Consider the following 14,928-nt stretch of genomic DNA (forward strand, 5'->3'; position numbering starts at 1 on the left):
AGCTAAAGTTGTTAGCTTAAAATTTAATGATAATTTTTTTTGGTACTTACATTTTCTGTAGTTTTTCTTGAAATAACATATATTAAATCATATAAATCACGCTAACTGTAAACACAAGAAAAAAAAGGAATTAGAGCATATTATTCACGAAAGGGTGAATTTCATTTAGAAAAATACTTATATATATATATATATAAATTAATGGAAAAAGATTAAAACCTTTAGTAACCCCCACAACAGTCACCAAAATTGGTGACAAAATGGTAACTGTTGCCACTTTTTTTTTTTTTTTTTGTAGTGTAACCTTCCCTACAGCCAAGGGTAGCCCTTGCATTGGTTCCGCCCATGGCAATGAGCAATATGCCCGAGGTCTTGAGGCTCGATGTTAGGTTATGTTTAGCTAAGGTCTTTTAGCTTCCCTTGACAACTTTGTAATTGCACATGTAATTCATCAAGCTCTAGGTTAATTAGATTAGGATAGTCTAGTTGAAGATACCTACTGTGGCTGAGATCAACAGTGGCAAGATGCAATCAAGATCTTCAAAGATAAATCATGCATTGCTTATATATTATGACATATTGAGTCAACGTGATGACGAGTCATTCGTCACTGCTAGCTCATTGCCAGCTCATTTAATTTCTCACGTGTTACCAGAAGTCGGAGTGATGATCCCCAGTTTTTCCCAATTGTAGGTTTTTGGGTAAACATTTATGGTGTGATTCTCTTATTTATATGCCTAGTCATACTGTATGTGTTATATCTGAAATGTTGATGAATGTTCACACACCTATCACTCTAATTGTTACTAGCATAGGGAATGCCTAGATCGATGGGTCCTTCTGAGTGCCTAGGTTGTCACATAGTTATCTTCTATTCTTGCAGAGATTTGAATATTTGATATGTTGTGCATCTGTGTTATGCTTATATGTTCATAGGTGTATGACTAGTTGTTGACTAGTCATATATTGTCTCCAAATTTATTTTATCATTGTTGTCATACATCTGCCCATTAGGGTTTTAATTTATCCCCTTCACCCAAGTATCAATTACGACCTTGAACAACCGACTCCCAACCATGAAATTCTAGCGATTGACCTCGAGTTCCTAGCCCCAATAACTAGACCTAGCTAGGCTCTTGAGCCCTATGTCTCAAGCATCGTCTACTGAAAATCTAGAATTCAAACTCGAAGCCTCATCCCATATGTGTAACCCTAAGGCATACTACCTATGTCATGGTTCACTATTAACCCACAATGTTCATATTTCATCTTCACTGTTTGTGAATAACAATGTCAATTTCACATCTTCATAGTCTTTAAATGAAGAAAAATATCAAACATCTCTTTGATAATCAATATAACCCTGATTTTTTACCATTATGAAAAATTGGATAAAGGCTAAGAACTTGTTCAATTTGAATATTTTTACACCTCCATTTTATATTATTATTTGGAGTCACGCTTGTTATTGAAAACTCGCACATTAACATGTCGGTTCTTTATGATTGTAATTATAATATCTTTTCGTATAGAAAAAAGGAATTCTTTTATATTTTTTTTATTCCGGATATCTCACATACAAGTTCATCAAATTAAGGAACATTTATTTCTGTAAGGTACAACTGTGCATATGTCCAGCTTTTATGCAAATTGCTCCTTGATATATATACTTCTAGGTCAAACAAACAAACAAACAAACAAACAATCTCTCTCTCCCTCTCTCCCTCTCTCCGTAGACAGGCACGCATGCGCACACATCATCTTCGTCCGTTTGTGGATTAAATAATCTCTCCTTTGTAATTAAGTTGCAACCACTTGATATAAATGAAGGTAACAACCAACCTTTCCCTCTATGCATACAACTTTTCTCCACAAACAATTAGGAAGAAGACAATCTACTCAGTTTATATCCTTTATCTCTACCCTTGTCCCTTCTGCACTATAATATATTCATCTTCTTCATTGCAACCACTTCTTATAAATGAAGTGCATGCAACAACCCACCTCTCTCTCTCTCTCTCTCTCTCTCTCTCTCTCTCTCTCTCACACATACAAACACAGCCATCCATTGTTTCAATAAAGACATTAGACGATGACAACATACCCAGTTCCGTCTCTCTCTCTCTCTCTCTCTCTCTCTCGCCACCTTTCTGTGTATATCATGCAAAAGCCGTTAGATGAAGATAACATTCATAAATATGCTCGATAAATTATAGAATTGTGTTTCATTGTTTAATATTCTTTTCTTTTTCTTTAAGCAAGTGGAAGAAGCTTCTCATGCACAGAAAATATTGAATTACATTTACAAGATAACGTAGTGGTGACACAAGGACATTAGAAAAAAATAAAATAAAAAAAGCAGAAAATAGAAAGAAGAAGAAAAATATATAGAATGTCCTATCTCTTCTAAAGTAGTAGCTTGATCAAGGAACACCCAGCAGCACAGCCAGTAAAGCTAGAAATCTAAGAACTTGATCCATTAATTACGAGGCAGCTCTCTGCTATATTGGGATTTGATCAGAAGGATGCGAAGTGATTCTGCGAAGTTTGAACCATTTGCAAGTCTGTTGTTGTTTGGCACGAGTTGTCATCGCTGATCATGCTCCTGCAGAGTTGAGGACATAATTATTAATTCAGTGGTTATAATTAGTAATCATTGTTAGCAGAATATCCATACATCATAATTCAAAAGTTAATCATTAAAAACATGTGCAAGAACAAAAATTCCTTGTCACTAGTCACAATAGGTGTAGGACCTATTGTAACGCTTTTACCCTATGTAAGAGAAGAGGGACAAATTATGGGAAAAGAGCAGTTGTACAGTATCTTATGTAACAAACTAGCAAGTAATGAAAGCGTTATGAAGATCTTACTCTCGCGGTCGAGATGCCCAAAGAGAACTAAGTGCTCGTAATCGTCCATAGTACTCTCCGATTACAAGAAAGCATCGAGCTGCCTGACGAACTGTCAAAATCCGGCGCAATTGATGAAGGGTTTGTTGTCTCAAATTATCAGCCTAAGTACAATTGGGACACGCAAATAATGAGTTACTTAATTCTCAGAACGAGCAAATGAGCACAAGAGACACACAAGACAGAAGGAAAAGAAGAAAAAAGCATGTTTGATTTGTATATAATATAAGATTAAACAAGAACCATCATGCATATGTAGACCATGGAATGGGTCCCTAGTGCAAGGTCACATGGGCACAGCCTTTAAACAACATTTCAAACAAGTTGAAATTGGAAAAACTTGTTCCATCTATGAATTTGGACTGTTCCAATCATGGTTTAGAAAAATAATACAACATATTCAATTAATTTATTACCTATATTTGCCATCTGAATTTTATATTCAGTCGATAGGTCCAGCTACGGTTTTCATTTCAACAAACATCACACTCAAACCTACCTCCGAAAGAAACATTTGGGATGGAAAAACTGCACCAAAACCCTAGCATTCAGCATCTTGATTGACACCCTAGCTTAAAAAAAATACTGGTGCACCCCAAAATTATGGGGTTAATGAAATTATGATGACCCAATAAAGCCAACTATATACGTGGCAAGCATGTAGAGGATGTGATCAATCTATCTGTATAATATCATATATCATCTGTCTGAAAATTTGACCAAGAGCATGATAGTGACAGCCCTGATGGATGGAAAACTTCATGGTCAATTGGGATATTCATGATCATCAAGACCATCACAGTAGATATTTATTGAACGGTTGGATGAACATGGAAATGATAAAAATGTAGATACAATGTTTAGTTGACTATAGTATGGATGTTTCCATTTTGCTTTCTTTAATTAGTAGGAGCTTGAACTAAAAGTCAATTAAAATGTTAAATCACGGTGATGTGTGTGAAAATGAAAGCCCTTGGATTCTCACCCTTCAGGTGTAGGTTAGAGAATGGCGGCGCAAAACAAGAGGACAGAAAGAAGGAATATAATGAAAAAAAGGGACCTAGTTAGAAGAATTCAGATCAACTACCATGTTGATGTCACCTACCCAAGTTCCATCTTCAACTCTTTGTGGTGTGATGAAAACATCATACACCTTCTTAATGTTAAAACAGTAATTAGCGTGACTGACTGGTAGTCGTTGAAGCCTATAATAATGCTCCACAACTATAAAAAAATCGCCGCCCTTTTCGTAAAGATAATCTTAATCTTGTTTGAGTGGGTTCCATTTCCATCAACTATTTGCAGATTTGTCACGCAAGATCTAATCAGACCTCGGATATTTTGAAAAGTGGGTTAGTCTAGGACTTATAGAACGGATTTTACCTAGATATCGATATGTATACATCGGTCAAATCTGGAAAATGCAATATGAAACTAGGACAACTTTTTAATGATTTTCAGAAATCGACTGAACGAGACACCACGTTTTACTCTCCGACACAAATTCATTTTCAGAAAGCACCAGGCAAGCTTGCTAATAAATATATAATAATACTCTATAAAATAATAGCTATATATATATAAATAACCTCCTAGGGTTCAATAGAAAGAAGAACAAAATGACTACTGCATGTTATAAAACAATTTTAACAAAGAGATTAATTATATATATGAAGTACATGCTTGACTTTGCGTGATGGATGCAAAATGAGCTTTGGATTTCCATGGTCAAATGAATAAAATAATGCTATATTGTTTATTTCTCATGATCATGTTTGTTACTACTTTTATTTACCTGGCGAACGAAGCCTTCAAGATTAGTGAGCTTGCCCAAAGCCACGGCCATCTGTTGCATGCCGTCGATGACTGGCCCACCGGCAATGGTGTCGACCAGAGACTGATGAAGCTGCTCTAGACCTTGAGTAAGCGCCTCTTCCGCTTGTTGCGAGGACTGCTGGAGGCTATATATCCCCATGAATTGCTGTTCTGTTAGTGGGTCTAACTGTGCTGTTAACATCTTATTAATAACAAAAAGAAACACCCATTAAGTAAAACAAGTGAAAAGGGAAGGGCAATAAGATTATTTAATTATAATTCATAATACACAAGAAATATCGGTTGTACATAACTTTTCTCTCACAATAACAAAAGTAAAACCCGCTTGCATATTGTAAGAGAAATCGTATAACCGGCACATACAATAAATTATCCTAAAACTGTCAAAATGGGGCAAATAATTAACTTTTGCATGATCAAATTGAATGTTTTTATGTCAACCTTGGCTAGATAAGTTCTGATATATATGATAATAATTTAGAATAAAAAGTTGCGTATACATGGAAATAAACCCAAACCTTGATGAGCTCAGAGGGTCTAAAACCACCCATCCAGAGGAAGCAACGCTCAGCTGGGGTAGTCCACATTCCGGTAATGAGGTGGAACACATCAGATTTAGCAGCCACTCCCTTCAGCTGGAAAATTTCATCATAGTGTGAAATGTATCCATCCACAATTACGCGAAGATCGCTGTCGGATAAATGTGCCTGCAACCCTGTTCGGAGCTCCGACATGTGCCGGTGGTCGTCTTCTAGCCATCTTGCATATTCCATGTCAAATATTGCAGCACCTAAAAAAACAATAACAAAATAAATAAATAATTTATACATGATCATGACCAATTTACTGCGTAGAAAATAAAGCGCATGTTTTATTTTAAATATTTATATTTATTAATAATTGTTTGGTGAAAGGAGTACATTATTGTGCTAAAAGTTGAAAAGTTATAGCACGGGTGGATTTGAATAATGCATGCACAGATAAAAGTTAAACCATTAAAAAAATCATTTTTATACATCTGAAAGATCTGCTCCATTTAAAATACATGCTACAATTTTTCTCCATAATTTGGTCAAACTCCATATTTGACTGGAAGCTTCCATGTTAAAAGAAATTTAAATTTTTACATTTATCAACTTTACATAAAAAGGTTTTTGTCAAGAAACTCACCTGAGCTGATATTGCCAAAACCACCACCACAACCACCCAAGAACAACCCCTAAGAAAATATATTTTTTTAAAAAAAATAAAAAGAAAATTCAATACGATTAACAAAATAAATAATAAATCTTAACTGTTGTAAATTTTTAAGTCAGAAATAAATTTTCATAGTTTTTAAATAAAACCTGAGCGCGCGCTCTTTGAAGGTCTTGTTCTAGCTGGGTAAGCTTTATCCTGCTTGTCTCTAGCTGTTGCACATAAGCCTAATGACAAGGAGAGAATGGATCATTAAAATAATAATTAAGCTAAATAAAGTAGCTGGGAAATTAGATTTTTTTTTTTAAAATGTGTGTGTGTGTGTGTGTGTGATAATTTGATAACTGACATTTACCTTTTTTCTGAGACGGCTTTTTCTTGCAGCCTCTCTGTTTTGAGCTAGACGTCTCAATGTCTGAACCAATGAAAGGTACTTCAGTTCAAAGTTGAAGTCAAAAATTGTGAAAGAAGAAATGCAAGAATATTGTCATGTTGAAAACCTTAGCATCAAGTTGTTTATTCTCTGATGTAGAACCAGCTCCCTTCCTCTGGAACATTGAAAACGTGAATAAGAAAAAGGGGGGAGAGAGAGAGAGAGAGAGAGAGAGAGTTTTGATTGAGTATGGAAATACCCACAAGGAATAAATTACCAAAATAAATTAAGAAATTGTTTTAAGGTTGGGAACAAGGAGACATGAGGAAGGTGGCATGGCATCTCTCTTTGGTTTTTTTTTTTAAAATAGATGGAAATGGAAGGAAAAAAAGAAGAAGAAATTGTTTTAAGGAGAAGAAAAAAAAAGTTGTGTTTTTATATATGCTTGGATAGTTGGATTAGACATATATGCAGAACCATAGGGGGAGATTCCATGATTTGATTGAAACAAAACTACAACAATGATTAGAAAAGCTCACAGAATTTCGAGGAAGCATTTCTGATTTGTGATGCTAATGACTTGAGTGCTGCTCTCGAGGCAAGTAAATTTGGGTTTCTAATTTCAAAGTGGATTTTTGAAGTCGAAAGAAACAACAAGTTTTGGTTGTGTTATAGGCAAAAAACAGTGAGCAAAGTGGGGCATATTTATTATAGGCAAAAAACAGTGGTAACTACTGTGAAGATTCTCACTTTTCCTTTCTTTTATTATTATTTTTATATCTTCGTGTGTACAAACTCTCTCTTTCTTGTGTCAGACATCTTATCAGAAAATCGTTCAGAAATCAGGTAAACTCTGTCTTTCTTTGATTTTCTGAGTTTTGGGATCTGTGCTATAATTTTTGGAGAGAGAGAGAGAGATGAAAACAGTAATAATAACAATAAAGATGCCAACTTTTTCCTCAGTTGTGGGGGTGTGAGATGATATGATATGAGAAAGAAATGAGAGATTACAGTTGCAAAACAGGAGTTTAATTTAAAGAACCTTTTCCTGGGATGGTTTGGCAGCTGATTGACTTTGTGAAGCTCCTACTGCTCCTGCTCCTCCTCTTGAGCTGTCACTTATTGCCATGTCTTGAGCCTGTTGAAACTGTAGATGCTTCTGATCAAAAGCCTGTTGGTGATCTGAGGAAGATGCCTTTTTACTGATTGGAGATTCTGGCTCCAACTGGCCACCCTCTCCCTTGCTTGTGAGAGTGTTCACTTGTGATCCTGAGTCTGTGCTTTCCCCTCCTGACTTTGAACTTCCCTGCCATTTCCAAAGCAAAAATTAATCAAATTTCCATCTGGGTAATTATGAAAATCACTAAAACAAAATTAAAATTGTGAGAGAATAAATTATGGATGGAGATGGTCAAAGCTGTACCCTTGGGGTTTGGTGGAATCTCATTGGCCAAGATGGGAACATTTCCAGAGTAGCAGCAGGCCTGCCTGTGAATAAAGCTGCAAAGAATCACAAAAGCCAAATCTCAGAGGATCGCCAAAATAAAGACTTGCAAGATTTTTTCAAAGCATCAAAAGGTGTTGGGGGAAGGGAGGACCTAATCCTCCTTTTCTGCAGTTATGGAGTCAGTAAAAAATCATGCTAAAGGTTTCTAAGTTTGTAGCCTCACGCCATTCAACTCTCTTGTCTCAGAATCATTACTGTATTGGAAATGGTAACCTCCACCCCCCCCCCCCCCTCCTCTCCTCTCTCTCTCTCTCTCTATGCTTCCAGTAGACATATTCAAACCCCTCTCTCTCTCTCTGCTTTTCTAAAGAGGTTGGTTATGCTTTATCAAACGTCACCAAAAGCAGAAATGATGATAGGTGTAGAAGCATACGTGCTTGAGCTTCATCATTTCTAACTTGCCGCGCAATTGCTTCTTCCAGCTCTCCAAAATCAAAGGCAGATCCTTCTTGATTGCTAGCAACCAACAAAAGAAGCAAAAAAAGAATTAATAGCCCGTGTCAAAAGAAAAACATGAACAGATCAGAGAAAAACAAACAGCAAAAAAACTAATCAAATTGGAAAAGTAAAAGAAACCCAAGTGGAAATTAGTCTTGAAATTGCAATATTTGAATGAAAGTTTGGAAATTGATGTGATATCATACAGAAAACTGGTTGACGGAGCATTCATCCCATGAAGAACAGCATAAGGAACATGGTGATTTGAAGGTCCTGATTCTGATAAACCAGTAGCAGTCTCTCCAACTCTATGACTCGCCATGCAAGATTTTCTCAGACCATTTTCATCTTTGTACTCCAAGAAGAAGCTGGAATCGGGACATGTAGCAGAAATGAAAGCCATAGTTAAGAAAACTTTTGTTTTTTGTTTTTGTTCCTTTTTTTTCAGTTAGCTAGAAGAAACAGAGGACTTGGGAATGGGAAAACAATTTCCCAGGAATTTCACTTCTCTCTTTACCTCAATTGTTTTGCTTTAAGATGCCTAGACCAAGTGTATATGGAGCAAAGAACTTGAAAGAGACATATACACAAAGCAAAGCAGCAAAGATCAAAGGATATAATCTAAAAGAAGCAACTGGAGAGAGAGGGTCCAGTAAGTCTCTCTCTCATTTATGTCTCTGTTTGCAACTTTTGATCTTCTCTCTCTCTCCCTCTCTCTCTTTCTCTCTCTCCTTGTGAGGAGGGTGTCTCTGTCTCCTCCTTTCTCTACTTCTCTATGAAGAAAGCTAATTGATTACTCTGTCTGTGCTTGAGGTTGCTTTATCACCCTTCTCTCTCTCTAGTAAATATTATCAGATTTTGAAACTCATCCCATGGTACAGAAAATCTTGTCCTTGCAAGACCTGTCTCTCAGCTCAGGCCTCTTGGGTGTGTGGGGTTTGAAAACAGAAAATTTAAAACAAAAAAAACATATATTATAATATTAAATGAGGAAAAAATTTTAAAAAAAATTGAAAAATCAAGTGTGGGGTCTTTGGCAGGAACCCACTGGAATCACTGACTCCTACTCCACTCTCTCTCTCTTCTAACCGCCTGTGCTATGCCATTGGTTCTTTTTTATTGTGCTCTTCAGAGATGCAAGTACTTACAGGATAAATAAAAATAAATAACAATGAATTCATCATTTTTATATGAGATGAGACAAGGTTTTCTTTCACAAAAGATGGTAAAAGTCGAGGACTGAGGAGGAAAGGAAAAGCTGCAAATGGGTTTTCTGTGATCTTTTTTCTGGCCCAAAAGAGGGGATGGAGTTTATTTCTGACAACTAGGGGGTAGGGAGGGGCCCTTTGAGAAAGAGAGGTTTTAAAAAAAATATTTGTAAAGTTTTTTGCTTATACCATTTTCAACTAAAACATTAGAATATAATAATCCACAAGCAAAGCCCACTTATGTATATTTAATCCCTGCTTCTGAGATGGATTTGTTTGGTATTATCACCTTTGTTGATGGGTCAACATCCATTCCCTGTCATTACCTAAAACCATGGCAAATTAAGATTCCTTACTACTAATAGAAATATGTTTATTGAGTTCTAGCCAGGGGTCTAATGTCACGGCGGATTTATTGAGTTTGCTTTTATAAACTACTCCTAATTCCAACATTAGGTGTATTTTTTTTGTTTCTTTTCAGTGTGTACCAAACCTATAGTTTCTTTGAGGAGCTACAAACCCAATTAAAACTGTCATTAGAAGGAAAATAACTATAGATTAATAGGAAGTTTAGCACAAAAAAGAATAAAGGAAAAGAGTTGATTAAGAATTATATTCACACTAATTTAAGGTTAAACCCACATTATTGAGGGAAAACATATAAATAGAGAGAGAGAGAGAGAGAGAGAGAGAGAGTTGATTAAGAATTATATTCACACTAATTTAAGGTTAAACCCACATTATTGGGGAAAATATATAAATAGAGAGAGAGAGAGAGAGAGAGTTTGTAATGGACCCATGGCCTTTTTAATTAAGAGATTGATATGTATATAACATTAATATTTTATGTTATGCTCATCTACTACCTTTGTAGGTAATATGCCTTCTACCAATCATTCCCTTATGATATATACCAATGATTGGTTTTTTTTAAAAAAATAAAAATAAAAAGGGTTTTGTTCAAATTAAGAAATATTCATGGATTAGGTAAATATGTACTCAAGTCATGCTTTGCTCCCAATAAACCTTACAACATGTTCTTCATATGAGAGATCGCTCAAGCAGACTTTGTCAGATAATTATGTATTGCATAGATCTTATATTCCCCCTAATTGTACTTCTTTATATGTTCTTTTGCTTGTGTGGAAATAGCTGATTGGGTGGGCTTAAATTCTAACTTTAATTATGGCCTCGTAGATTATGTTAAACTGGATTTAGTCATAATTGCTTGTCACCTAAGCAATAAGAGGACTTAGATTAAAATATATTAATGTAGTTGTTTTTATAGTATTATTGGCTTGAATTGAACCAGACCCAACTTGCATTTTATTATTAAGACATCATTTTATTGCATGCGTGTCCACATTTGTAAGGTTAGATGTATCTTCTGCATCTTTATAGGTAAAATGCACAGATTTAGTAGGGGATGCCATGAAAGGTAGCTGTGTTTGAGATAGATCCTACCGTTGACCTTTTACCAAAAACAATAAGATTATTATGTTGGGCAATGATTAGCAGTGAATCCAATTAAGATAGTAATTATGAACTCAATCATGATTAGCAAAACTCATGAGCAAATCTAAGAAACTAACTGTAATTATGTTTCTTAATTGCAACATGTGACAGATTAAGTTTCCAAATTGTAATTAATTGTTACTTTCTTATCCCATGGTGTGTGATGCATGCTGCCATTGGGATTGGAAGGACTTGGAAGTCCAGATGTTGTTAAAGCGGTCATCAAGTGCAGCGGTGGCGTATGCATAACACAATTTGCACACCAGAAAAGAGAGAGAAAATGCGCATACAGTTTTGTATTTATTGCAGAGGGGAATAGCCTTGGATTATAAAAAGGGAAATTTGTATGAGGATTAGGAGAGTGGGCCAGGGTAGTGAGTTCCGTGGGCCGACCAGTAGCCTATCTCACTGAGCGGTAGCTTGCTCACAACCTTCCCCGACAAAATACTCATCTGAGTCGTAATTTCTAACACATCTAAGGACTCTAGAGCCAGCCAACGAGATCTAGCGTAATGAAAAATGATATTGACTTGCATATGATGAATATCTATTTGAGTGGATTATTTCCAAGATCTAATTACTCATGTAGATCACATAATCTGTGCACAAATCATTGACCGGCTAAGGAAATGAAATTTTCAAATCTAGAAACCATCATTGGGATTTTTATTTTAGGGTTCAGAACTAAAAACCTTGTCTTCTGACCAACCTGGGCTGTTACAAATTTGTTCATATTTTCCAAAGCCAGCAATAAAGAAAGTAGGTTTTGAGTTTGACCGCTGAACTATTCGTACGATCCCTTCATGCATTTGTTTCTTTCATGCATTTGAGTTTGACCATTTTGCCTTGGACAGGTGGGAACATTGTATGATCTTTTGCAGGATGGCAAACGACACCAAATTTGTTTACAAGTTTTAAATACAAGGTCTCAAGCAGAAGCATTACATGACGATTCAATCTAACAATACAGATTCAGCATATAAGCTAACTGAATTAAAACTTTCTCACTTCTAATCCAATTTTATGATCTCATAATTATATTGAATAAAAATATCAAAAACTTTACACAAGTTTGCAGAGTAACACCATAATAAGTTATGATTCGAGGAACCACCACTAGGATGCTCACAAGCAATTTAGCGCCGGTTTGAAAATGTATTTGTTGGAACAACAAATAACTCTGCAATCAATGCAATGCTTGTATACTCAAGTACCTGTGAAACTTCTGTGCAACAAAAATCCGTAATCATCAACATACTTCAAAGACGAGGGCAGGCTTTGGCCATGATCAGATTTAACAGAGCATCTTCCCAGGGCCTCCAAATGTCTTTTGATCAGAAAGAAACATGAGAATAAGCACTTGACCATCAGGCTCTTTCTATTGTATGTTGGAAGTTCAGAGATTTTTGCAAACAAAACATATCTAGATAAATGTGACTGATCCACAATGACTAGAAAACCTGTAAGTAGAACTCATCCTTTACGACCGGCTTATAAGAGGGTCTCGTGTTTATATGTTGCATATCTTAAAGGTACCAAGGCAATGTCAAAGTAGGCTAACACTTCATCTCAGAGCTAGGGCTGAAGCCACTCGGCTCTCCCATTCTACTTCGGGCAGGAAATGCAACTATGCAAACCCACCATCCCTGCAGTACACCTGCCCTATCGCTAATACCATGTTAAATCTATCAATAGAACACATCCATAAAATCAGCTTACAACACATCTCAAAGGTACCCAGGCAATGTGGGACTCTGCTAATGCCTAGTGCCAACTTTTTATGCAATTAGCACCTCAAGAAATACTCCAGAAACGGTGGGCACGACTGGCCCAGTGGCCTTTATATTCCTGTCCATGTTAGAAAAGAGATTGCCAGAGCACAACAAAAATATATCTCAACAGACCCTACTTTTTCAAAAAGTCTTAACCACCATAATTTTGAGTAGGAATCTTTCACTCTATGGTCTTAGAACTATAACCATTTCACATAACAGTTTTCTGGCTGTTCAAAACTCAGAAAAAATGCCATAGAATATTAAGTTTGAAAACAGGGAAGGAAGAGAACATGAAAATCAGTGAAGCACCTTATCCCATAAACCTCTGGATGAACAAATTGGTGACCCTAATGTCTCATATAAAAACCAAAATGGGATGGTATAAACAAGTGGTCGAAGTATGCCTTAAATGTGGTATATTAACTTGAATGCTACATAGCCTCAAATACTATGTTCATTTCCATAACATACAGTGGTCAAGGCCGAAGACTCCATGTGCATTTCCAGGCGCCATGCAAAGACATAGTCTACGGAAAAAAAATTGTTTAGTGTCTTAATATGGCGTTTTTATACTTAATTAATGAGTCCAAAAGATCATACATTACCGTTTTCCACAGAACTCTTTCTTTGAACTCAACCATATATGTGTAGATATGTATCATAGCCTGTATACGTATTCTCGTGAAGAAATTTAGCAGCATAGCTCCTGTTTCACACTACAATTAATGCAAGATGTGAAGATCCAATCAAACAGAGGAGGATAGATACTCAAAGACTCCAGGTTGCAAACCGCTCAATACCCCAACACAGAAAAACAAAAATGATAAAAATCCTCATCTAGAATACAAGGTGAAAAGGCCAGAAGACACAATCTGGTGTCTGATATCCCAATGGACAACATGCTAAAAAACCAAAACTAAAAGAAACCTGAAAAAGCAAGATGCCTAATTTTTCATTATATTCAGACAACATTCTCTATTATCTATCACACAACTAAACGTTACACTTGTTTCTATAATCAACTGACAGTCTTTAAATTAATTTCATCATTCGTTTTCCTATATCTTTCCATTGCATCTGTCTTTTGCAACTGCCTATCTAACCAGAAATCCAGGCTTCAGCTACATAAATTAGCCTTAGCAAGGAATGATCATATTGATCACTGAAGTGGACTTAGCTGATGAATCAGGCACATGCATCAACATATGACTATTTATGAGAATGCAGTTTATCTATCCTCAATTCAATTAGATAAAGCTCCTGGTGCAGAAACAAGAGACATAAACTCCAAGATGGACTAATCACAACAAGGGCAAGAAACTTTTCACATCACCAAAAAGAATGTAGCAGAGGAACAAAACTATCAATGATGGCGGAGATGTGACATTCAACATGCAACGAAGATATTTTAATGTACATTTGAAGAATATTGGAAATACTAGCTAACTGGTCACAGAGATCAATTAAGTAAACAGTATCATAAATTATAATAAGTTGTCATTATAAAATGAAATAGGTGTGAAGATAGTCAGGTAAGCTGACATCTTTCACTGTTCAACAGCCCCCAACCAATTATAAGAATTTCAAGGTCTCTCAAACATAATTACTCTTCCTGGCTCTAACTCCTAGCGCACTCCTCTTTATAAGGACTAACACTTCGACAATCCTTTAAAACCAAAAGAAGAAGAAATGGTCATCTGTTATAGAAATCATAAGATGCCAGTAGAAAAAAAAAAATCCTTTTTCACATGTTACCCTAATTCAGAACTCGGCAATTCCTACCCATCTGCCAACATATAGCTGACAAGTGAGGATCCTTTCATTGAATGAGGTAATCAAGGCCCCAATTGCCAGCCATTGATAATACTCAACGCTTTAAGTGAACAGACAGAAAAATTACAACCACACTTTATTTTAGTCTTTCTTCTCCTAAAATCAGTGATTTTAAAATAGATTTAAAATAGCAATAAGATGTATGCTTTCTGTATCAGAGTAGCTCCAGTGAATAACTGTATTTAAACCTACAGTCTCAACCATATAAAAGACAGATGCCTTTTGAAGTGGAAGCATAATAACATTCAAATTTGGGAGAAGTGACAGTAATATCACAATAAATTTGTAACTGCATTGCTACCACAACTATAAGTTACAACAAAATAAGGAAAAA

The 14,928-nt window shown here is 35.8% G+C and overlaps 1 protein-coding gene and 1 long non-coding RNA gene across 5 annotated transcripts; both read right to left on the minus strand.

The window, feature by feature from the left end:
- Window positions 1-2,278: 2,278 nt before the first annotated feature.
- On the minus strand, window positions 2,279-9,487 carry LOC148921629 (transcription factor TGA9-like). Of its 4 annotated transcripts, XM_089043975.1 has the most exons (13): window positions 8,781-9,484; window positions 8,470-8,631; window positions 8,199-8,281; window positions 7,742-7,818; window positions 7,361-7,624; window positions 6,446-6,493; window positions 6,301-6,360; window positions 6,095-6,172; window positions 5,919-5,967; window positions 5,267-5,538; window positions 4,708-4,929; window positions 2,874-3,016; window positions 2,279-2,605 (listed from the first exon to the last, which is right to left on the minus strand). In XM_089043975.1, the coding sequence occupies exons 2-13, from the start codon at window positions 8,583-8,585 to the stop codon at window positions 2,518-2,520; spliced, it is 1,500 nt and encodes a 499-aa protein (XP_088900101.1). In that variant the 5' UTR covers window positions 8,586-8,631; window positions 8,781-9,484; the 3' UTR covers window positions 2,279-2,517. The 4 variants fall into 4 exon arrangements, with proteins under 4 accessions (XP_088900101.1, XP_088900099.1, XP_088900100.1 ...); XM_089043973.1 differs by having other exon boundaries at window positions 8,470-9,487; XM_089043974.1 differs by lacking the exon at window positions 6,446-6,493 and having other exon boundaries at window positions 8,470-9,483.
- A 2,507-nt stretch (window positions 9,488-11,994) lies between these two features.
- LOC148921630 (uncharacterized) lies at window positions 11,995-14,921 on the minus strand. The gene is made up of 2 exons (XR_016123380.1): window positions 13,367-14,921; window positions 11,995-13,288 (listed from the first exon to the last, which is right to left on the minus strand). It is a non-coding gene; the product is annotated as an uncharacterized LOC148921630 (long non-coding RNA).
- Window positions 14,922-14,928: the final 7 nt, after the last annotated feature.

This window comes from Prunus mume, linkage group LG1 (genome assembly GCF_029339155.1).
Source record: "Prunus mume cultivar Tortuosa linkage group LG1, ASM2933915v1, whole genome shotgun sequence".
NCBI classification, from domain to species: Eukaryota; Viridiplantae; Streptophyta; class Magnoliopsida; order Rosales; family Rosaceae; genus Prunus; species Prunus mume.